The sequence below is a fragment of the Vulpes vulpes genome, chromosome 4, assembly GCF_048418805.1.
Source record: "Vulpes vulpes isolate BD-2025 chromosome 4, VulVul3, whole genome shotgun sequence".
Lineage (NCBI taxonomy): Eukaryota > Metazoa > Chordata > Mammalia > Carnivora > Canidae > Vulpes > Vulpes vulpes.
Genome location: NC_132783.1, coordinates 127,333,762 through 127,356,973, shown reverse-complemented (window position 1 = coordinate 127,356,973; position 23,212 = coordinate 127,333,762). Strand labels below are relative to the sequence as shown.

Sequence of the window (23,212 nt, the reverse complement as noted above, 5' to 3'; positions counted from 1 at the left end):
TTTGGCTCCCAAAATTCTATTTGAGGTACTGTAATACTTACCTGTCAGAACTGAAAACATTCAGATTAAAATGCCAGAGTCAGACTCCAGCACAATCTGTTCCTGCCCCTTCAATTTGTGTCCTGCTGCTCCCTGACTTGCAAATGTGGATATTTTGCATAAAACCATTTATTATACTATTAGATACATCCTAGACATTCTTGAAGCAACTAATAAGGGAATATGCTTTGCAAGACCCTCTATGCCATGGGAGATTTTTTTTGCTCGTTGGTTATTTAATGACCATGATCTCTCTCCTGCTATACTTATTTCACTTTCTCTTCTTTTTTTTATTATTTTTAAATTATTTTTAATTTTTTATTTATTTTTTTTCACATTCTCTTCATACAAACTTTGCCCGCAAAAGCAAAAAATCCTGATAATTGATCTTCATAGCCCTTTCATAATATAGGCAAAAAGGATTATATGCACATACCAACACAGGTGTACAAAATCGCCACCAATTATGGTCTCCTAAAACCAACTCTGTACACATCACATGCTAGATCAAGCAGGGCAAATAAATTTCATTTGTGCCATTGCTAGTAAACTGGTGGTGGACCCTTAAAGGAAAGAGTGATGCTATTGGTTAGCAATGTCTGTAATGAGTCTAGAAAGACAAAAAGAGACAGATGATGTATTTCTGTATTTCCCCCCACCCCCTTCCCTGAGTTTATGCTAATCTTTCTTGATTATTCCCATTCCCACACCACCTCCCTTAAAAGAGATGTCCAAATGAATGCAGATCTTCTTACTGACTTTATATCCTGATAGAGCTGCAGGTGCAATAATGCTAACTCCCTTCCAGGTTTACCATAAACTTATTTAAGATAAATAGAAAGGGCTTAGTATAATCTATGGCCTATAGTTCATACCTGATCAATGCTTTTTCATGACACCACTCTCCACTATAGGCTCAATCTAAGCAGGAAAGTTGATTTGGGCTCTGTCTGTGAACAGAACAAGCCAGAGTTTCATAAGGAAGTATTTGATCATTTAAATGTCATAGAAAGGGACGCCCGGGTGGCTCAGTGGTTGAGCGTCTGCCTTTGGCTCGGGTTGTGATCCCGTGATCCCGGGTCCAGGGATCGAGCCCCACATCGGTCTCCCTGAGAGGACCCTGCTTCTCCCTCTGCCTGAGTCTCTGCTTCTCTCTGTGTGTCTCTCAAGAATAAATAAATAAGATCTTAAAAATAAAAAAATAAATGTAGAAATTGTTATCGGTCTCCTTGCTAGTTGCAAGTCTGGCAGACTACTGCCCATAAAAACAGGAAATTAAAATAAGTGGCCATAAACTCAAATCAGAAAACACTGATTTTCTACTTCCTGTTTTTTGTACCTACTTTCTAGGGGCAGAGGGATGGGTGGTGGATGTTTAAGCTGAATATACCACTACCACCCAGAGAAATTTTACCTATATTCTTTATTATAATGTGTTGGTCTTTTTGTTCATTTTTTAAGGGATGGGCTGAGGCCTTTGGGAGTAGGCCCCTGCCCAGTGCCGGGGAAGGAGACTCTAATTCAGCGCTAGCGACTTGCACTCTCTGTTGCAGCAATTATGAGCTCTGTGACCTTGAAAAATCGGGGCACCAGGCTGGCTCGCTCAGTGGAGCATGCAACTTGATCTCGGGGCTGTGAGTTTGAGCCCCACATTGGGTGTAGAGATTACTTAAAAATAAAATCTTTAGGATGAAAAAAAAGAATCACTTAGCTTCTCTCCATCTCTGTATCCTAATTTATTTATTTATTTATTTATTATTATTATTTTTTTGTATCCTAATTTATAACAAAAGGCAAAAAAATTCACCAAGAACACTGCACATTGCCTGGTACATGGTAAGTGCATACTAAATGTTACTTATTGATATTGTTGATAGAGAAATGAAAGGGTAGGGAGAAAAAGAAAGAGGGGAGATCTGCTTGGCTTGGTTAATTTCAGAAGTTGTCTAGAATCCTGGTTGTCAAGATCCTAGGGTTTGTGGATTTAAGGTGGATTTAAGGATTTAAGAAATGGCTGCTATTGTCAGAAGGCGTGGTGGGGACCCACTGCAGCAGAGCAGGGAGGGGTTGTGTAAAGGAAAGCTCTCACAGTGAGCCTTCATTTGAATTATAGGAAAGCTTTTATCATTATTATGGATGGAAGGGGGAAATGAGATGTTAGCATTTGCCCAAAGCTTAAAATGCCACTACAATTAACACATTAGCTCAGGGATTATAGAGTTGATACTGGCTCTGCAAGGGAAATGATTACCTCAAATTTCTAAAAATAAACAAGAGCCCCACTAACCTGCACACAGCAGTGCAGGGGTTACTCAGGCAGAACTGATAAATTCCTGAAATAGGAATTTCTGATAAATACAGCTTTTCTAAAGCTACAGATCTTGGGCCTCTTTCTCTGAAAGTGGGGTTTGAGCAATTTTGTAAAGCAGCAGATGGAAACTTCTAACTCTCTTGCACAGATCTCATTTTAGAAAAACACAGGGAGGGGCACCTGGCTGGCTCAGTCGGAGCAAAATCTGACTGGTGACCTTGGGGTCGTGGTTCAAGCCCCACATTGGATATAGAGATCACTTAAATACATACAATTTTTTAAAAAAAGAAAAAAAAGAAAAACACAGGAAAAAAAGGCAATACAAAAACACATTTTGTCGAAGTCCTAAGAAAGCAAATTAACCCTTAAAAAATACCAAGGGAAAATCTTTGAAAAATACCAATTACTAATTTTTTAAAAATATATATTTTTTTAAATCTTTCCTCTGTTGAGACTTTCCTTTGGCAAAGACTAAAAGATTTGATTTGGGGTTAAAAGTTGAATGGTCTATCATCTAACCCAAAAAGAACGACTCTTAGACTTTCTCTGATAACCTAGGATTTATGGACACTTCATAAAATGGGCATTTCTAGCAGCACGCCTTCAAGGCCAGGTGACCGTACAGCATGTAAGAACCCAATGGAGTCGGTACAAAGGATCTCCAAAATTAGGGGAGCCCAGGTAAAAACCTTATCTAGCGTATATCCTCCTCCTCAAGAGGAAAATATATTTTATTTCTATTCTTTTGGGGGGATTTTTTTTAAGTGTTCGATTTGGGAAGCTAAAGATGAGATGCAAGCCAGGAAAAGGAAGGCAAAACTAAACAATGTAATATGATCAGAGATGAAGACAAATCATGAACACAGCAAGACAATTTCGAGAAGTATATTCTGTTCTTTCAGCTACTAAAATTTCAGGTCTTTTTAACAATTGACACTTTATACTAATTCGCAATTGAGAGAAAAAAAAAATCCATAGCTGATGTTCAGCCCTCACATTAGATAGCCTCAAAACGTACTTGCTTTTCTTCTATTAGATTCAATGAATGAATCTTTCTTCAAAAATTCCTTAGGTAAGTTTTATAGCTCTTCTTAACCTATAATCTATTATTTCATTGGAAAATAGACAAAATACCTTGGCATCAGAAAAATCATATTCAAAACTGCTTTTTTATATGAGCAATCAAATCTCATTTCTTTTTAGATCAAACACTGTAGCTATTAAAAAAAAAAAAAAGACTAAGTTTTCTTATAAAATTAGCCTTCCACCTAATTCATTTACTTTCAAGGAGAGGAAGTAACCTGCCTCAGACTTTCATATCTTCAAGATACAGCAGTTTCAACTCAGAACTTTGTTTTCGTTTTTTTTTTTTTTTTTTTAAGATTTTATTCATTTATCTGTCAGAAAGAACAAGAGAGCACAAGCAGAGGGAGCAGTAGGCAGAGAGAGGGAGAAGCAGGCTCCTCACTGAGCAGGGAGCAGGACATGAGGCTCAATCCCAGGACCCTGGGATCATAACCTGAGCCAAAGGCAGACAGACGCTTAACCAACTGAGCCATCCAGGTGCCCCTTTAGTGTGCTTTGTGATCAACACCCACTAAGCTGGAGGTCAAGGAGCAGGCCAGGCCAGAGGTTAATTTTTGGTTTAAATTTCAAAAAATGGCAATCCTACATTTCTCACTCTGCTCCCCAGTTAAGAGCTTTGAACTTCTGTCGCAGGGATTCACTAAGCATCATACACACTCGAGTGATGGATTCTCTCAAGTCGTAGGTTCCATCTTTCAAATGGCCTAGACTGATGCCTCAGAGAGATAGATGCGTGTGAGAAGAAACTGAAATATAATCAGAATGTCCATCTTCTGGAGCATGTGGGTGGCTCAGCCCATTAAGCGTCTGCCTTTGGCTCAGGTCATGATCCTAGAGTCCTGGAATGGAACTTCATGTTGGGCTCCCTGCTCAGCAGAGAGCCTTCTTCTCCCTCTCCTTCTGCCTGCCACTACCCCTGCTTGGGCTCACTCTCCCTCTTTGTCAAATAAATAATTTTTTTAAAATGTCCATCTTCCTATAGAAGAGACTTCTGAACTAGTAAGGCTTTCCCTCTCCACCTAGACCTTCAAAAATGGGCAACATTAAGTGAACAATCCTCTTTCTTTGCCCACTGGCCCTATACACAATGGAAATGCACTGGAAATACTTGGGAGAAAAAAAGAAGTGAAAAATAAAAAGGGTAGAAAGCCATCAGTTTGAGGAGTAAAACCGCTGGAGAAGGAAGCAACTTGAAGGAGTCAGTTGGTGGCAAACTGCCTCCACAGCAGTTAATTTATCACCCCATAAAGATGTTGGGGAGTTAATCACAGTACTGACATACATACAAACTCCAGGCACTGGACTCAGCTTAAAATTCATCATCAGAAAATGATAATAATTGGGGACCACACATTTGAAATGTACCACTAAAAAGAGAAGGCAGTCACTAGAAGGCCATAACCACAACTGTGGACCTTCCCTCATGCCCTAGGTCAGGTTGATGCCACACACGTCATCCACTGAACCAACTGGGTGAACACATGGAAGGCAAATGTGTCCAAGGGCGCTGTATTTCTGCACCAGATAGATGCCTTTTTCACTGTTTTCAGTATCCATCTGGCCTGTCATAAAAGAAAGCAAACACAATTTGCACAGGTCTGCTACATGAATGTTAGTGCTTTAGGAATGCTCTAAGGTCTGGCCAGGTTAGGCTTAGTAAGGGATCCAGGTCAGATCTGATTCATGCTGCTGCCTTCTTCCCAGGAATTACTATCTCTTTCTTATCCATTCCTTTGATCCATGGAAGATTCAGCGTAGTCAAAGGGAATGTAGTGGGTAGGCTCCCAGCAGCCTTTGCTTTTAAACAGGTTCCCTCCTTGGGGACTTGACTCAAAATAGTCATCAAATAATTAGGTAAAAGAGAGCAATCAACTTGATCAGTCAGGCAGTTCTTGGGCTAGTTCAAAACTCAAAGAGGATTTAACATTGAACCCAGGTCTTCCAGTACGAGAAGGAGGGATTGATGTGAAAACTGCAAGGAAGGATATAAAACAATGTTTAGAATAAAAATCTCTTCCTTGAAATATACAAACAATGACAAGAATTGTCTATGCGTTCATGAAAATTCTTTATTTCCTTTTGCAATGTAGATTGCTGGCAGAGTGTGAGGGAAACTACAATGTCCCAGTTTTTCAAATTAAGGAAACAAAATCGTTGTTTCCTAACCTTCACATTCTAGTTCTGAAGGCTAAACTTTAGCTTTAAGAATCATATACCAAAAGATGGTACAGGTAAACCTCATTAATTTTTTTTTCATTTGGTCTCCTGATTTCTCATTTTATTTTAATCTTCCTAGAGCTTCTGTGGAAAGACAATTTAAAGGACCAGTAAAAAAAAAAAAACAAAAAAGGGATCCCTGGGTGGCACAGCGGTTTGGCGCCTGCCTTTGGCCCAAGGCGCGATCTTGGAGACCCGGGATCGAATCCCACGTCGGGCTCCCGGTGCATGGAACCTGCTTCTCCCTCTGCCTGTGTCTCTGCCTCTCTCTCTCTCTCTCTCTGTGACTATCATAAATAAAAATTTAAAAAAAAAAAAAGTTCTATTGATAATAAGCCCAGCTTACCAATAACATGCTAAAACCTGTCACTAATATTTCAGCAGTGTGTCTCACTTGTTATATTTAATATGTTCTTCATCCTCAAAAAAATTAACACGTACCCCAATCCTGTTTTCCATTTGAGGAACTTCAAATGAAAAGTAATTTTAAAAAATTTATTAGCATAAAATGAGTATAAGTGGAACTTCCCACCTCCCCTTCATATATTTACTGACAACCACCTGACAGGGTGATAGTGATGTAATGTGGTTAGGGAAAAATAGGGGCAGAACGTGCAGTTTCATTTTTCTAGTGTTGACTTGTACTCACTGACACAACCCTAGAGGTCACTACTCAAAGAAAAGTATAGACGACAGAAGTGGTTATTAGTTACCCTGACTGAGAGGAGGCCAGGAAACCGACCAATTGCCAGCAATTATTTGTATAGACTCCTTCCAAATCACCAGTATTCATGGGGAAACAGTTTAAACAATAGAATAATGCCATATTAACATATCCTTATGGCATCTCTAAGAGTGAGTGCAGGGATTTCATGTCCCGTAATGAGCTGAAGTCTGGAATGCCCTCTCGGTTCTCCTGTTGCTCATCTGTTACCGCGCCATGCACAGTAACAGGAGGGCCGGATCAATTCTTAGGAAGTTTGTTTATTCAAGAAATGACATTTAAGGAACCCATACCTGCTCATCACATCAAAGAATCTAGTTATCTGTTTAATCTATGAGGAGATACAATAGGTCAAGATGCATGTATGGGCACTTGGAAAGAAATTTTTCTAGGAATTTAAAAGGCCCACACGATCTCTTAATGCTTAAAAAAAGGGAAAAAAAAAAAAAAAACCACGACGAAGCCGTTAGAATCACACCACGGAGTTTTGCAATCCTTTCTTTTGTGTTTTCGGTCCTGATTTTGGGAACCAGCGTACGAAGAAGGGAATAGGAGGGTGCAAACACGCCCACCACCAAACAAATCACCCGCTGCAAGAAGAAAGGGCAGCGCACCGCGGCCGTGCAGGGGTTCATCGCCGAGGCAAGGACCGCGGAGTCCTCCCCTCGAGGGACCTGCGAGTCCCCGTCGCGCCCCCGGTCAGCCGGCGCGGCGAAGCCTTGGTGGGGCGAGTGTCCACCGGGAGCGCCCCGGGGCCAGGGCTCGGAGCTCGGCCCGCCCGCCCGGAGGAGGAGGAGGAGGGTCCGGCGCCCGCGCGGCACCTGCGGGTCACCCGTCCCCGCTGCCGCAGGGCTCCGCCGCCAGCGCCCGGGGATGCCCGCGGAGCCAAGGCCGCACCCTGGGCGCCGCCGGCCGGCCGACCGCCTGCTTCCCCGCGACACCCGCGTCCCCCGCGGCCGCCCCCCCCTCCCGCGCGCCGCCCTCGCGCCCGGGCACGCGCCCCCCGCCCCGCCCCGCCCTGCCCTGCGCCCCCGCGGCCGCGCGCACACACCTCGACCGCTCCGAGGCGGCCCCCCCTTCCCAGCACCCAGAGGTGCAGATCCACGTGCAGCAGGTGCGAGACACAGCCCACTCGGAGCGGGAGGCAGTGGGGGAGACGTGCCGGGTTCGGAGTCCGCCCCCCTGGACGCCCAGGGCTCCCCGGGCGCACCGGGCCCACCTGCCGGGGCGCGCGCCCACGTCTCCGGGACCCCGGCCCCGAGCAGGCGGGGCAGGCCGCGGGGACCCGGCCCGCGCGCGCTGCCCGGAGCCCCGCCCCCAGCCGGCGCGCAGGCCCCGCCCCCTGCCCGGCCAGCCAATGGGCGCCCGGGCCGCGCGCTGGGCGTCCCCGCCTCGGTCGGAGAAACTTGGAGCAGCAGAAAAGTTTGTACAGAGGCTGGAAGGGCGAGAGCAGAGCTGGGCAGCCGCGGCCGGGAGGAGGAAGATGAGCGCCACCAGGTCAGAGCCTCAGGCCGAGGGGACCTCGAGCCGCCCCCGGGGCGTCGGAAGCAGCCTCCGCGGCAGCCGCCAGCCGCGATAGCTGCCCGGGGCCGAGGAGGGGGCGGCCAGAAGCCGGGAAGGCTCCGTGCCACCTGCGCGCGCGGCCCCACACCTGGGCGCCGCCGCCCGGGGACCCGACCTGCGGGCTCGGGCCCGCCTCTGAGGGTACGGGGGACAGGAGGAGGAGGAGGAGGAAGGCCGGAGGACGAAAGCCAGGATCGGGCCGCACTGACCCATCTCGCTGCCCTTCTGGTTCTCCCAGGTGTGTGCAAGCTCGCCGTTGTGAGCCCGGTTCCGGAAGCCTGGCAGCCCCCGAGCCCCGGCTGTGACACGGCAGAGGCGTGCCCGGCCCCGCGCCGAGCCCGGTGGAGGCGTGTCGTGGGCGTCTGAGTCTGGACCCTGGGGGCCTCCGGGCCGCCCCCGCCGCGGCCGCCGCAGGTGAGAGGAGGGCTCGGGGCCCCGGGGCCCGGCCGGGGCGGGCGGTGCGCTCCCGGGAGGAGCGAGCGCGCCCTGCACCGCGTCCGCACCTCGCCCTGGGCCAGGGTTTCCGTGCCGGGCAGCGTGTCGGGGTGACGGCGAGCCACTCCCTGAGCCCTTGAGACGGGTCCTGGTGGTCTTGGCGGGGGAGGAGGAGAGCGGCGGCATCAACCGCCGATCCTAAGGGCGGTGGCGTGGCGCTTCTGGAAGGACGTGTCCGGAGCCTGGGGATTTCGGTGGCCACAAGCCACGACCCAGGATCCGGCTGTTCCTCTTTTTTTTTTTTTTTTTTTTTTTTTTCTTTCTCATCACATCGTGTTTCTGGGGCGCGGGTCTGACCCCTTGCAAGTGGCCATCTCCGCTCACCGGTCTTTGCCTCTCCCGTCCCCCCACCCCCCAGACCCAGCCTCGAACTCCATCCATCCAGGGCCGCGCGTGCCCAGGGCCACCGCCATGTCCACTCCCGGGGCCAATGCGTCCGCCTCCTCCACCCCCGACCGTCCGAACAGCCCGGTGACCATCCCGGCGGTGATGTTCATCTTCGGGGTAGTGGGCAACCTGGTGGCCATCGTGGTGCTGTGCAAGTCGCGCAAGGAGCAGAAGGAGACGACCTTCTACACGCTGGTGTGCGGGCTGGCGGTCACCGACCTGCTGGGCACGCTGCTGGTGAGTCCGGTGACCATCGCCACGTACATGAAGGGCCAGTGGCCGGGAGGCGAGGCGCTCTGCGAGTACAGCACCTTCATCCTGCTCTTCTTCAGCCTGTCCGGCCTCAGCATCATCTGCGCCATGAGCATCGAGCGCTACCTGGCCATCAACCACGCCTACTTCTACAGCCACTACGTGGACAAGCGGCTGGCGGGCCTCACGCTCGTCGCGGTCTACGCGTCCAACGTGCTCTTCTGCGCGCTGCCCAACATGGGCCTGGGCAGCTCGCGGCTGCAGTACCCGGACACCTGGTGCTTCATTGACTGGACCACCAACGTGACGGCGCACGCCGCCTTCTCCTACATGTACGCGGGCTTCAGCTCCTTCCTCATTCTGGCCACCGTGCTGTGCAACGTGCTCGTGTGCGGCGCGCTGCTCCGCATGCACCGCCAGTTCATGCGCCGCACGTCGCTGGGCACGGAGCAGCACCCCGCGGCGGGCGCCCTCGCCGTGCCCCCGGCGCTCTGCCGCAGCCACCCGGCCGCCGCCTCCCCCGCGCTGCCGCGCCTCAGCGACTTTCGCCGCCGCCGGAGTTTCCGCGGGATAGCGGGCGCCGAGATCCAGATGGTCATCCTGCTCATCGCCACCTCCCTGGTGGTGCTCATCTGCTCCATCCCGCTCGTGGTGAGTGGCCGGGCGTGGGGCCCGTGCGCGCCCTGTTCCCCGCATCCACCGCCCTCCACCGCCCTCCGGGTCGGGGTCGGGGTCGGGGTCGGGGTGGGATGGATCCCGACGCCCAGAGCAGGCCCAGCCTCCGCTAACGCCGCATCCCTAATGAGATGCAGCAGGTGCTTTTCTCCTGGGCCCCTGAGTTTCTTTCTCCGAAAGCCTGGTTTCCTTTCTCTGGCGGGACAGCCCCTACCCCACCCCCCGCTGCCTGACTCTGGCCTTGAGCCTTCCGGGAACACCTGCCACTCTGTCAGATGTGGAGGGGAACCGCTGCAGCGTGACTGAGCCCCATCCTCCACCGAGAACCACAGATACCGGAAACTTTCCCGGGGAGGGGGGTGGGGGTAGTGATCTCTCTTTGTTATACGCCATTCCTTAGGGCAGTGGGGTTTGGGTGCTTTGATTTATGTATGGGTTTTTGGGGGGGGTTGGTTTGTTTTGGTAGATTATGTAGAAGTTTAGAGCTAGAGAGATTGGATGCGTTTGGGTCTAGTCTAACGCCCTCAGGTTACACAGGGCGTGACTTGCTTAAAATAATCTAGCAGAACTACAGCGTCAGGCTAGATTCCCTGCTCTTTACCGTGCTCTGCCCTGGGAAGACCTCTCATTGCACACGTGGGTCTCGATTCCTCCTGGGGGACAGCCCAGAGTGGGGTTCCTTATTTCTTTCTTGGGACCAGGAAGCCAGGTTTCTCAAGGGGCCTCCTAAGGGCAGGCTGATGTACATGGGTTATTGAATTCGAATTCTCAACAACTGTGAGAGGTTACACTGCCATTCTAAAGGAGGAGAAGCTCTAGAGACGGTTGTCTAATTATTGCCAAGCCGAAACTCGGCAGCTTGTGATGAACCTCAGACCCACCTGACTCCAAACCATGTTCATATAATATTACATCATGTCTCACTCCTAGAACATTTCTAATTTTGGCCTTTGTACAGTGTGTGCATCTGAGTTTTGGCACACTTCACTTTTTCACTTTTAGGACACCGCCTTCTTTAAAATTGCCTGTGGATTAGCTTTTAAAATATTACAAGCAGAAAGGTTGAAAATGCACCTGGCTCTATACTTTGCCTGTCATTAAGATGGAATGCACCAGAAACTGATGGACTCCTACGCATAATACCTCATCTAGAGTTTCTCTTGAAAGCAATAGGTTCTGAGTTTTTCCATCTCTCAAAACACTGCATTTCTAGATATGCTAAACTACCAACTCAAAAACAGAGGGCTTCTCTTCTGATGATTGGGAACAAGGGAAAAGAAATGTAATGAGCATGCGTTATACCCTTCTTTCTCTTACTAATACGGTCCAGGGATCTTTAATATAAAAATATTATATCTGATAAAAGTGAGTGTAAACGAAAGGAACCTAGATGTGGCTAAGAGCCAGCGTACAGTAGCTTCTTGACAATTTGTATAAACAGAAATAAATATAATTGGCCAGAAGGGCCTTTAAACCGTTCCAGGACCCAATATAATTTACCACATAAATATATTTTACTGTCTGTAATGGCAACTCAGAATAGAGTGAGATTTTGGAAGAAACAAGCCTGCTCCTGCTAGGGCTCCCTTCTCTGGCTGCTGCCTTCTGTTTTGCAGAACAGTAAATGACAAAGTGAGTGGCTGCTACGTACAGAACATCCACTTTAAGGAACTGAGGAATTAGAGCAAGAGCTTTAGCAACATACACATATTTTTAAAACAGGAAGGTAAGCATATGAAGCTCTTGATGATTGCACAGTGACAGGTGAATTGTTTTCTTGGACTGAAGTGGTAGTCCTGGCCCCTGTGGTGCAGAGCTATTTATCACAAGGCCTCTGAAGGTATTTGAGAAGCTAGAGACAAGGAACTATAGGAGCTATATTTCTAGCCTGCAAATTAGCCATATTTTAACTAGCAAATACTATCCACTGTTAACATAAAGTCAGTAATGTGCAGTAGATACTAAGAAATTTTACTCTGAAAATTGAAACTGGCTCCGATAAGAAGGAATCACATAGTAAAAAGTACTCACATGCCCTTTTAAGTGATAAGGAATCATACGAGCCATAGTAGCTTCAGTGCTTAGCCTTTAGTTCTGGCTAGCAAATTCTAATTTCAGAATCAGTTTAATTGTAAATTAATGATAAGCAGTGAAGTCATTACACTACCCACCCACAGTTTGGCTGTTACTGGAAGAGTTAAAAGGGGGATTGACCCATAATTATAGTCTTCCTTGGCTTACTTCTGCAGCTTTCTTGTGTTTTCATGTTTCTCATATTCCATTTGTAAATTAAGTTTAAAGTTTCTGAACCCTGACATTAAAGCAATCGGACCTATCTTCAGTTCCAAGGAAACTAATGAAGCACCTTTTTTACCTTTATCAATCAAGTTAGTTGCTAATCCTACTTGAGGAAAATCAAATCCTTCAAAACACTTAAAATGTGTTGGAAAGGCTAATAGAGCAAATAGAGTTTACTTGGAATTTCAGAAAGCTTGACATCGTGTATAAGGTTAACAAGCAGTCACTGAAAGGCAGCCAAATTTTGTCTTTTGGACACCAGGGAAGGAAAACTGCGGTGGCTCTTAGAGGGCACTTGATACCGAGTTTTATAGAAAAAAAGTAAATTTTGATTTGTTATCCAAAACACATGTCTCATAAATAGAGCTTGGAATGGAAACTCCGGAAAGCTTGGGAAATTAGTCGTAGATCTAAGAAAATGCTAAACTTGAGAAATTTTCTAAAATGAGTCATAATCAATGAACGGAGAAGGTGTAAGGACATTTGACAACGTTACATGACAAAGATTTAGTGGGAAGGTGGTTCTTGTCATTTTGCCTATTCTTCTATATAAAACCAGTCTCTGGTTGTTTTTAAACACAGAAAAAGCTGAAGAAACGAAAGAGTCTGTGCTCGAGATAAATATAAGGGATTGAATTCTTCAGAAATATGCAAGCAAGACAGCCTCCTAAGGTCCCAGTGTTAAATACTGTAGCTAGATCAACTTCTGGTGCCCAGTTTTGCAGTTACTAATGTCAAGAGAACAATAAAATCAAATCTTGCACCTCAGGGCTAAACAGTTATGCTATAGGACTTGAAAAGGCATCCCCACCCCCCCTTCCCGTGCAGAGGCAAGCCAAGGCCCTGCATACTGCTTTACTTCCTTTTCTTATTTTCTTTCTCCTTACTCTGAAGTAACAAGTATTCATCTCTGTTAGGGGTAGAATGGCCAATTTGATTCATCTTCTGCCTCGGACAAGTAAAACACAGATCTTTAGGAAAATAACTTCCTGTGAGTGTTTATTTGGTTGTTTACTATAAACCAGTTGTCTCTATAACGCCTTCAAGACATTGGATCAAGAAAGATTTATTATAGCAGAGGAAAACTGTGTTAATAGATACATATTTGTTTACTGCAGGCAAACTGGAAGTGGAGTCCTAGGACAACTGATAGGAATTCAGATGAGCACAAATCACATTTAAAGGCATAAGAGTAATGCCATCAATTTGAGTACTCTTACAGCAGAACTTGAAGGATTTCATTATTTTTCAAATAAATTTGGCTAAGTTAAAAAAAAATAGCAATTCCTGAAAGCAGTGTTTTAGCCATAACCATGGAATCACAGACCTAGTGGTAGAAATGTTGAAAACTGCAGAGTAGCACATCAAAGAAAGGTATTCCCATATCCAGCATCTTGTCTGAATCGTGAGGAAAGCAGGGCTAGCCTGTATTTTCACTCTGCTCCTCAGTTTTCTCAACTGTGGATGAGAAATCTATATCCTTCTGCAACTTGCTGGGGGGAGGGGGTTGGGGGTGTCTTAGTCTCGTAGACTTCTGTGCTTTACTGACCTGTCAAAGCTTGGTTTTATGGAACATCTACTGACAAGATTCTCTCCCCATCCCCCCAGAGATGAAGTGATTAAAGTCAGAGTTAAAAACAAAACAAAACAAAACACAACACTTCAGAAATACATTTTCAATGTAGAGACTGACCTGTAGAGATTAAGTAATTTGCCTGCAGGAAATGGCTAGTTAGTGACCCGGAGGGAAGAACGGAGCCACACAGGCAAGAACTCTTTCCACTCTCTTTTATTTAAAGATTTTTTTTTTTTTGTCATTAAAAAAAAAAAGTAGTAAGAATTTCTAGTAACAGCTGTGTCAATTTTGGATTCTTTACAGGGCAATTAGATAACTGAACACACACAGATAATTCCATTTATGTTCTTGGAACAGAACACATAGCACACACAAATCCCACTCCAGGATCTTGTCATTTACTGGAAAGTGTTTGTACTTTGACAGTCAGTTACTAAGTCAGTCCAATCAAAATTTCAACGTTCTTTTTCAATTAGACATTCCCTGCTAACAGGTTTTTCTTACATAGGAAGTACATGTTTTTGATACCAAATCATCACCTCAAAGCTACTTCTAAGCTGTGGTTTTGAAATTACTCATATATTCCACAGTAGCCAAACTTCCACATATGGGTTACCAAAAAAGCGAGGACAGCAGACATATATGTTATGTGCTAGGCATGGTACGAAGCACTTTCATAATTTGTACATTAATTAGAAGGAGCAGAGCCAGGATTTGAACAGAGATACGTTTGATTCAGAGTTGTACATGTACGTCTGCAACATACAACCTCCCTGTAGCTCTCCTGTCATCACACCTAGTTTTGAATTTATCATATTTTCTCCAAGTTATGTTCCAGTGCTCCTGAATCCGCATCATCTTCGAGAAGTTTAGGATATTGTGATGCCTGCCAATATCAAAGATAAACCACATGCATACATCTGCAGCTCCTAAAAAAATAGATTCACTTTTAAAATTGCAAGAGACTATATATGGTTTTGGTATCCAGTGTACTGTTTTAAGGTGTCTTTTTCCCCTGATGCAGAGGTTGTTTCATCAGGAACACTCTTCTTCCAACCCTGAAAACTGCCTGAACATGTTTATTTGTGAAGCATACAAGGCCTGTTGGACAGGAATTCCAGAAAAGTGCTTTCACCTCCCCATTTGACACTGGAGTACTGCTGTCGATATTCCCATCTTAATCTGGACTGTCCCCTGCTTTGGGGAGAGCAAACCAAGTAACCTTTAAAATGAGGCAGAGATTGCTAAACTTTTTCAAGCATTATGGAGTGCATGGAGCTTCTGTTCATTTTTTCTTTTTCTCCACCTCAAGTCCATCTCCAATGAGTACATGCTACAAAGGAAAACTGGTTTGTCTTGATTTTCTTTTTCAAATAATTTGACCAACTTTTGAGACTGTTTTTATCTGAACTTGAAATGTTGCTTTTCATACTCCTCTTTATTGCTATCCTGTGGGCTCCCCTTTGCTTAAATGACATAAATAGCCAGGCTCAGTGGCTTATATTAATTGTAAGCTTACACACACACGCCCCCACCCATGGAACTCTTAAATAGGGTTTCCTTCATTCCCTTGGACACTAGTCAAATCAACTACGCCTGTGAGACACAGATTGATGTGATGCTTTCCTTTCTTCTTGTCGCCTTTGATTACTAAAGCCCATTCTTATTATTTTTTACAACACTCTGGCTTTTCTAAAACGTCACAGAGATTTTAAAATAAAATGCTAACTCCTAATACATTTCCGGCAAATAGCTACAAATTTAATTCCTTTTATATCCATTCCAAACTGTTCAAAAATTTTCCTCCTTTCAGTACTAACCATGTTTCCTTTGAGGAAGTGGTGGGAGAGGCAACCAGCAGCAAAAGATTTCAATGTTAAAAATCTCAGAAATGTGCAAAGTTCAGACTTAACTAGGATTCTGTTCCGAAAGAGGGTCTTAGAGATGGCTCTGCAAGCTGCTGCTTAGGGGAGAGCCTGTGGACCCAAACCTCCCAGGTGGAGCAACACTGCCACCCAGAGGCTGTCGCAAGTTCTCCCAGACCCTGCCTAGGTTTTTTTCCTAAAGACATGCACAGGGAAGGCCTGGTGCTAACAGATTTAAGTCCATTATTTTTTTCATCTTTAGGAACGTAGTATGTCATGTGAATAATATATAAACCCCATGCTTTTTGCCAGGAATTCCATTGTCAGGAAATTATTCTTACACAGAAAGCCAGCCAGACTGTAGGACAGAAAGAGCAACATGGAAGTTATCAAGAGACCTGGGTCTCAGACCAGAATCAGCCACCAACAGGGTGGCTTGATAAGTTCTCAAAGCCTTCAGGTCTTGGTAACACTTCACCTGAACAAAGGCCCATAGACCAGAGGGCATCTCTCAGTGCCCAAACATAGCTCAGGGCCTCAATAAAGATTATAGTAATAAGGGGGCACCTGGGTGGCTCAGTCCATTAAGCATCTACTTTTGGTTCAGGTCATGATCCCAGAGTCCTGGGATCGAGTTCCACATCCAGCTCCCTGCTCAGTGGAGAGCCTGCTTCTCCCTCTCCGTCTGTTTCTCCCCCGCGTGCATGTGTGCTTTATCTCTCTCTCTCTCTCTCTCTCTCTCTCTCTCTCTCCCCCCCTCCCTCCCCCCTCCCTCCCTCCCTCTCTCTCTCTAATAAATAAAATCTTTTAAAAAAAGATTATGGCAAGAAGAAATCAAAATGCTTTCACTAGTTTTTTATAGATAGACTATCAATCCTGTTTTGTCTTGTTAGTATCATTTATCCAAACAGTTTCTGAAAGTATTTTAAGACATCATATACTTCTGTTTATTCTAGTTCACTTTTTATATAGCTATCTTCCAGAGACTAAAGTAGGAATTTCATGCCACTTAGAGCCATTTGACCATTTTATTTTATTCTATGAGATTTACAGGACCACAATCCCTTATCCAAAACATTTAAGGCCAGATATGTTTTAGAATTCTAAATTTCTTGGCTTTTAGAAAACTAATTTGTCGTATATTGTATAATATGTAATTGGGACAATACCTCTGAAGCAGAACACAGGAATACTTATACTAAGTAGAATAAATAGAGTAAAAATAGCTTCACCATCTAGTTCAGTTCAGGTTTTACTGCCAAAATAAGATTAGGTCAGGTTTTGCAACCAAAACCAAAACAAATGGATAACAACAAAATAATCACAAATGAAAAACAATAATTTCTTAGGAAAGGACGGTAGACCTGTAGCTGATCAAGGTCTGAATTCCCGCAAAGGAAGAAATAGAAATATGGTTACAACTCACTGATCTAGCTTCATCTACAAACAAGTTTCTCATGAGTTGAGTTTTGCAGATTAATGCAATTTATTTCTCTAAACATCTTAAACTTATTTTATCTAAACTGTTAGAAATCTTTCTAAAATATCCCTTCTCTTTATTTCATGGTGATTCATATACCATGAATATTACTTATTATACCGCATGGTAAAGTAGCACTGTCCTCAAGTCTTGTTAAAGTTAGAGATAGTGGCCCCTAGTTATATGGCTCCAGCTCTGTTTTTGTGAGTTTTTTCTCCTTACGGTTTTTATGCATCCTCCTTGGCTGAGACTTCCCTCTTACTTCTCCCTAACCTAAAGTAATTACTAAGGGCAAGTAGTAATTATTAAATAATTGCTAAAGACAGAAGTCAGTTATCTTAAAACCACTTTTTATATGAAGTGAGATTTTTTTTTTAAATTTTTATTTATTTATGATAGTCACACACACAGAGAGAGAGAGAGGCTCCATGCACCGGGAGCCTGACGTGGGACCCGATCCTGGGACTCCAGGATCGCGCCCTGGGCCAAAGGCAGGCGCTAAACCGCTGCGCCACCCAGGGATCCCTGAAGTGAGATTTTTATATAAAAGATCCTAGTGGACTTACAAGTAAGATCTAGACAATAATAACAATACTCTAAGAGTAAATTTAAGAGTGTACATTTAGCAAGTGCTTTTTCCTCTAAGGAACAAACTGTAGTCTACAGTTTAAGTATATATATATATATATATATATATATATATATATATATATATATAGTATATATTCATGCTCTCTTCATTATGTCATTTGAAGTTCCCAGAAATTGGCATTTGAAGTTCCCAGAAATTGGCATTTGTTAGAATGAAATATATTTCATTAGAATATATTTATACAAATAAATATATTTATCAATAAATATAATTTCATTCTTCCATGACTTTACACATGGAATTACCTCTGTTTGAAATGCTATGTCCCGGGGATCCCTAGGTGGCTCAGCGGTTTAGTGCCTGCCTTCAGTCCAGGGTGTGATCCTGGAGTCCCGGGATCGAGTCTTACATTGGGCTCCCTGCATGGAGCTTGCTTCTCCCTCTGCCTGTGTCTCTGCCTCTCTCTCAGTCTGTGTCTCTCATGAATAAATAAATAAAATATTTTAAAAAAAAGAAATGCTATGTCCCTCCTTCTAAATTTAGCAAACTCTCCTTTATCCATCAAAAACTCTAGGCTAGCCTCCTCCTCCCACAGGAGGCACCCTCTAACGCCCTCCCCTCCTGCTCTGGGGTAGGCGAGCCCACTTATGCACCTCTCCCGTTTCAATTCATCTCCCGGCAGTCACAGCTGGTCTTCCTTCCTGTCTTCTGTGCTGTAGATTACTCCCTGCCTTCGAGAAGTTTGTGGTATTTAATGCAACTTTTTGTGGCCAGACCTATGGCAACGCCTAACACACAATAAATGCCTGTTATTAAATGATTAAATGCATGAAAGAATATGAGTAAATAAGTGATTATAATAACAAAATTTGTGAACTGCCAAAAATAAGACAGCACACAGGTTGTTAGGTCATCCTTGCGTCTCCTTCATTTATTGCCTACCCATCCTCTGGTGGGCCGGCAGGTGTGCCTTTTGCCATAAATAGCTCAAATTGAAGTAGAACGAGCCTGTCTTCCCTATTGGTCTGCGCAGAGGTGTTTTCAGCACTTGGCTCGAATGCTATGTAGACACAAAGGAGGGACTGATTTTTTATTCCTTTCCCTTTTTTTTTTTTTTTTTTGAGATTTTATTTATTTATTTGAGAGAGAGAGAGATCACAAGCAGGGGAAGCAGCAGGCTTCCTGCTGAGCAGACCTGAGCCGAAGGCAGGCACTTCACTGACTTGAGCCACCCAGGGGCCCGAGGAGGGAATGGTTCTGACGGGAGTTTTTGGGGAGGATTGACCTAATGGTGGTTATTGAGCAAAACTACAGTTAGCAAGCAGCAAAGAGCCACTGAAAGTTTAGCAGTTGAGTAGCCCAATCAGATCTGCTTTCTAGAAAGAAACCTTTGGTGGCAGTTTGGAGGACAGATTGGAGAGGAGAGGAATTGGAGGTGGGAAAACAACTTGGGTGGCTGATACAGTAATTCACGTGAGAAAATGCAGTACAAGGGAAAGACAAAGGTCAGGAAAGACAGAGGTCAGGACAGAAATGCAGTGCAGGGGGAAAGATTGGAAGAGGTTGTTGAGGGAAGAATTGGTAATACTAGAGGATTATTATTATAACTGGTTAAACGGACTGTATAGAGAAAATAGAAACTATTCTCTGGTCATTCTGGATGATAGGAGATTCAGCTAGTGGTTTGAAATTTCCAGTGGACTTTATTTTTTTTTAAGATTTTATTTATTTACGAGAGACAGAGAGAGAGAGAGGCAGAGACACAGGCAGAGGGAGAAGCAGGCTCCATGCAGGGAGCCCGACCTGGGACTCGATCCCAGGTCTCCAGGATCACGCCCTGGGCTGAAGGCGGCACTAAACCGCTGAGCCACCCGGGCTGCCCACCAATGGACTTTATAATAAAGAAACCTGTGGACTTTTCTGTGATCATTGGATGGTTAGTTGACTTAAAGAATGGGCCTCATTTATATAAAAAGGCAGCTTAAAGAAGGGAAATCAGTGACCATGGATGGAGGGAAGATACTTCATTGAATAACAAAAACTTAAAAGCACCCACAGAAATGAAGTTAATAAAGTGTTTCTCAAGGAAACTTCATGCATGTGTTGCCTGTACATACACTGCATTTTTGTAAACCATCTCTGATCTAAGGAAGACACCCATAAGGTAGTTTACAGAAATATTAATGTCACACGAACTCAAAACAAATGTGATTGCGCAATTACCGGTTTCTCTGAGGCTTGTTGTGTAAGCTGCTCTTTCTTGGCACTTAATAACAGAAAAGAGGGCAGCTAGCTAACATTATTAGGTTAGACACTGATGCAAATATTTCCCCAGTTGATTAATGACAAAATCTAAACGTGGGCATCTCATTTATGCAGGTACGGGTGTTCATCAACCAGTTATATCAGCCACGTTTGGTGCAAGAAATCAGCAAAAACCCAGACTTGCAGGCCATCCGAATTGCTGCTGTGAACCCTATCCTGGACCCCTGGATATACATCCTTCTGCGGAAGACCGTGCTCAGCAAAGCAATAGAGAAGATTAAATGCCTCTTCTGCCGCATCGGCGGGTCCCGCAGGGACCGCTCGGGACAGCACTGCTCAGAGAGCAGAAGGACATCCTCTGCCATGTCCGGCCACTCTCGCTCCTTCCTCTCCCGGGAGCTGAAGGAGACCAGCAGCACATCTCAGACCCTCCTCTACATGCCCGACCTCAGCGAAAACGGGCTTGGAGGCAGGAATCTGCTTCCCGGTGTCCCTGGCATGGGCCTGCCCCAGGCAGACACCACCTCCCTGAGGACTTTGCGAATATCCGAGACCTCGGACTCCTCCCAGGGGCAGGATTCAGAGAGTGTTTTACTGGTGGACGAGGTTGGTGGAAGCAGCCACCAGTCTGGCCCTGGCCCAAAGGGGAACTCTCTGCAAGTGTCATTTCCCAATGAAACACTGAACTTATCAGAGAAATGTATATAGTAGCTAAGGAAGGAAATACAGCACTATTTCTGGAAGCATATAAAATCCTGTGCAATAGACACATAAATGAGGTGTTTGGCTGTGCTCAGAAGGGCTGTTTTGTCCTTCAACTCACATTAAAGAACATCTGGGCTCTCTAGCACTTTTCAAACAATCAAGTTGATTCATACGGGACCCATGGTCTGAAGCGCATTGGTTGTCACTTCACTATGACACAGGATTTCTGTCACCACTTGATGGCTGGGAAGGCCTACCCTCAGTTTTTCTACTTGATAGGAGGATGGCATAAGTTTTGCTATTTTCATAACATCCAGAGCTTTTTATCTGGCACACAGCAGCAGGCCAGGTACAGAAGGGCTCTATTCCAATAAACTATGAGGACTCATCTTGTGATTTAAGTGTCTCACTAAAGCATGAAATGTGAATTTTATTGTTGTAAATATGATTTAAGGTATTTAAAGTATTTCTTCTCTGTGAGAAGGTTTATTGTTAATACAAGGTATAATAAAATTATGGTAACCCTCTTCCCAGTATAACCAGCTGAAGTTGCAGATGTTAGATTTTTTTCATAAACAAGGTCAAGCCAAGATGTGGAAAATATACAATGAGACTCATAGCTATAAAACAGATACAAATTTTTAAAAGAAAGAGTTTAGTATTATAAAAGGAATAAAGCAAAATACTATTTTAAGACATGAAGACTATAGTCAAAAAATATTAAAGTTCTTTCCAAGCTATGTATTATAATACATAGTAAAAAATTTTTAGTGATGCTACATGTATTCAGAAAACTGTGATTTCAGGAGAAGCTAACCGCTGGTAAATATTTTCTACTTTCCTCCCCACTGATACTTTTTAAAATATGACAAATTTTAAAAAGTCTTAAATAACCCATAATTGAAGTGTGTAATATAAAAGAAGTCTAAGCAACTTGTTTTCCCTCTTAAACTGTTCATAGTTTTACTTTCCTAAGGAATGATCTAGAATATCCTTTAAAATGTAAGAGGAAGAAGGCACATTGCCCCATGAAGGCCTTTATGATGAGATGTGGAAGTATCACAGATGCCATAGGAGTTTAACAACATTAGGAAATTGGACACATGAGGATAACCTTCTAGCAGTTTTGTGTAACACCCAGTGATGCTATACACATTTGAAGGACCTTTCTCAAGGAACTACTAAGCATGTTTTGTTGCTTAAAGTGTTTTTGTGAATTGCTTGGTTGTAATTAAATTCTGAGCCTGGTAGTTGATATGGTTTTAAGAAGCAGTTGTACCAACTGAAATTATTTTGGAGATTATAATAAATAAATACACTCAGTCTGAGTTCCATATCATCAGTTTTGGAAAACTTGTGTGATTTTTTTGTTGTTGTTTCAGGTCATCATCTACATCCTTTTAAATTGGAATATTTACATTGTTTTACTTTGAAGTAATGTCAAATTTATAGAAAAGTTACAATAGTACAAAGTCTTGGATCCACTTGATGGAGAATGATATTTAGAAAGCAAGATCAGGGTGTAAGGTGTACTCAAAATCACATTTGTATGGGTGGAGGAGAGTACAGGGGAGACCGAATTATGCCTAACTCACTGCATGTGGAGAACCCAAATATCACAATCCACATAAGCGTGTGGCCCTTTCGACTTGTAAATTCTCTGAATCAGTACTTCCAGACTTGATCATGCACCAGAGTCATCTGGAGAGCTTGTGAGAACAGTTTCCGATTCTGTATGTCTGGAGTGTAGACACTTCTGAAAAGTTCCTAGGTGACTCCGATGGTACCAGTATGAGGACACATTCAGAGTAATCCCCGGGAATGAGGTTGTGATTGGCCATTTGCAAGTTTTTAAAGATCTCTTTGGATGATGTCAGAAAAACAGGACTAGCATCTTTACAGACCTGAAGACACAGTGATTCTCGGTTGAGATAGAGGCAGCTTAGAAAAGGAGCTTCTGGCCCGAGCCTGAGATGCTCTATTTTACCAGGCTAACCGATGCCTAAGAAACAACATTTTCAGAGAATATTTTACCTGTGAAAGAGGCTTTCATTTTTCTCCCATGTATACGGGCAATGAGAATCCCTGGATTTGTATATAAATGAAATACAGATATAATAAACTGCATATACTTTATATCACCTGTGTTAATGGAGGAAAAACAAAGCCTCATTCACAAGTTAACATTACTCCTACTCAAAGCATAGTCTCACTCATACTTCACTTCAGGTTCACCATCCAGAATACGGATTCTGGCTTATTTAATTAAAATAAAATCCACATATTATAAAGTTTGCCTCCTATTTAGTATGTTCACAGAATGGAGCCATATACCTGGCCGTCCGCAGTCACTCCACATTCTCCCTTCTCCTTAACACCTGAAAACCACTTTATGGATTCTCCTCTTCTGGACATAAATGGAATCCTACAATATGTGGCCTTCAATATCAGGCTTTTTTCACTTAGCATAATATTTTCAAGGTTCATCCATGTTGTAGCATGAATCAGTGCTTCATTTCCTTTTCATGGCTAAATAATACTTCTGTATTTCCTTTTTAAAAAAATATTTCTGTATTTCTGATAGTAGCATTTGTATACAAGTTTTTATGTGAACATGTTTTCAGTTCTCTATATACTTGGGAATAAAATTGCTGGGTCATGTTAACTATGTTTAATTTTTTG

General features: G+C 44.0%; 1 protein-coding gene across 3 annotated transcripts; it reads left to right on the top strand.

The window, feature by feature from the left end:
• The first annotated feature begins 7,762 nt into the window (after positions 1–7,762).
• PTGER4 (prostaglandin E receptor 4) lies at positions 7,763–21,872 on the top strand. 3 transcript variants are annotated; one of them, XM_026016717.2, is made up of 4 exons: positions 7,763–7,874; positions 8,179–8,354; positions 8,794–9,725; positions 19,940–21,872. In XM_026016717.2, the coding sequence occupies exons 3-4, from the start codon at positions 8,847–8,849 to the stop codon at positions 20,531–20,533; spliced, it is 1,473 nt and encodes a 490-aa protein (XP_025872502.1). In that variant the 5' UTR covers positions 7,763–7,874; positions 8,179–8,354; positions 8,794–8,846; the 3' UTR covers positions 20,534–21,872. The 3 variants fall into 3 exon arrangements, 1 of the variants encoding a protein (XP_025872502.1); XR_012001274.1 differs by lacking the exon at positions 7,763–7,874 and adding an exon at positions 14,648–14,972 and having other exon boundaries at positions 8,216–8,354; positions 8,794–11,475; XR_012001275.1 differs by lacking the exon at positions 7,763–7,874 and having other exon boundaries at positions 8,216–8,354; positions 8,794–11,475.
• Positions 21,873–23,212: the final 1,340 nt, after the last annotated feature.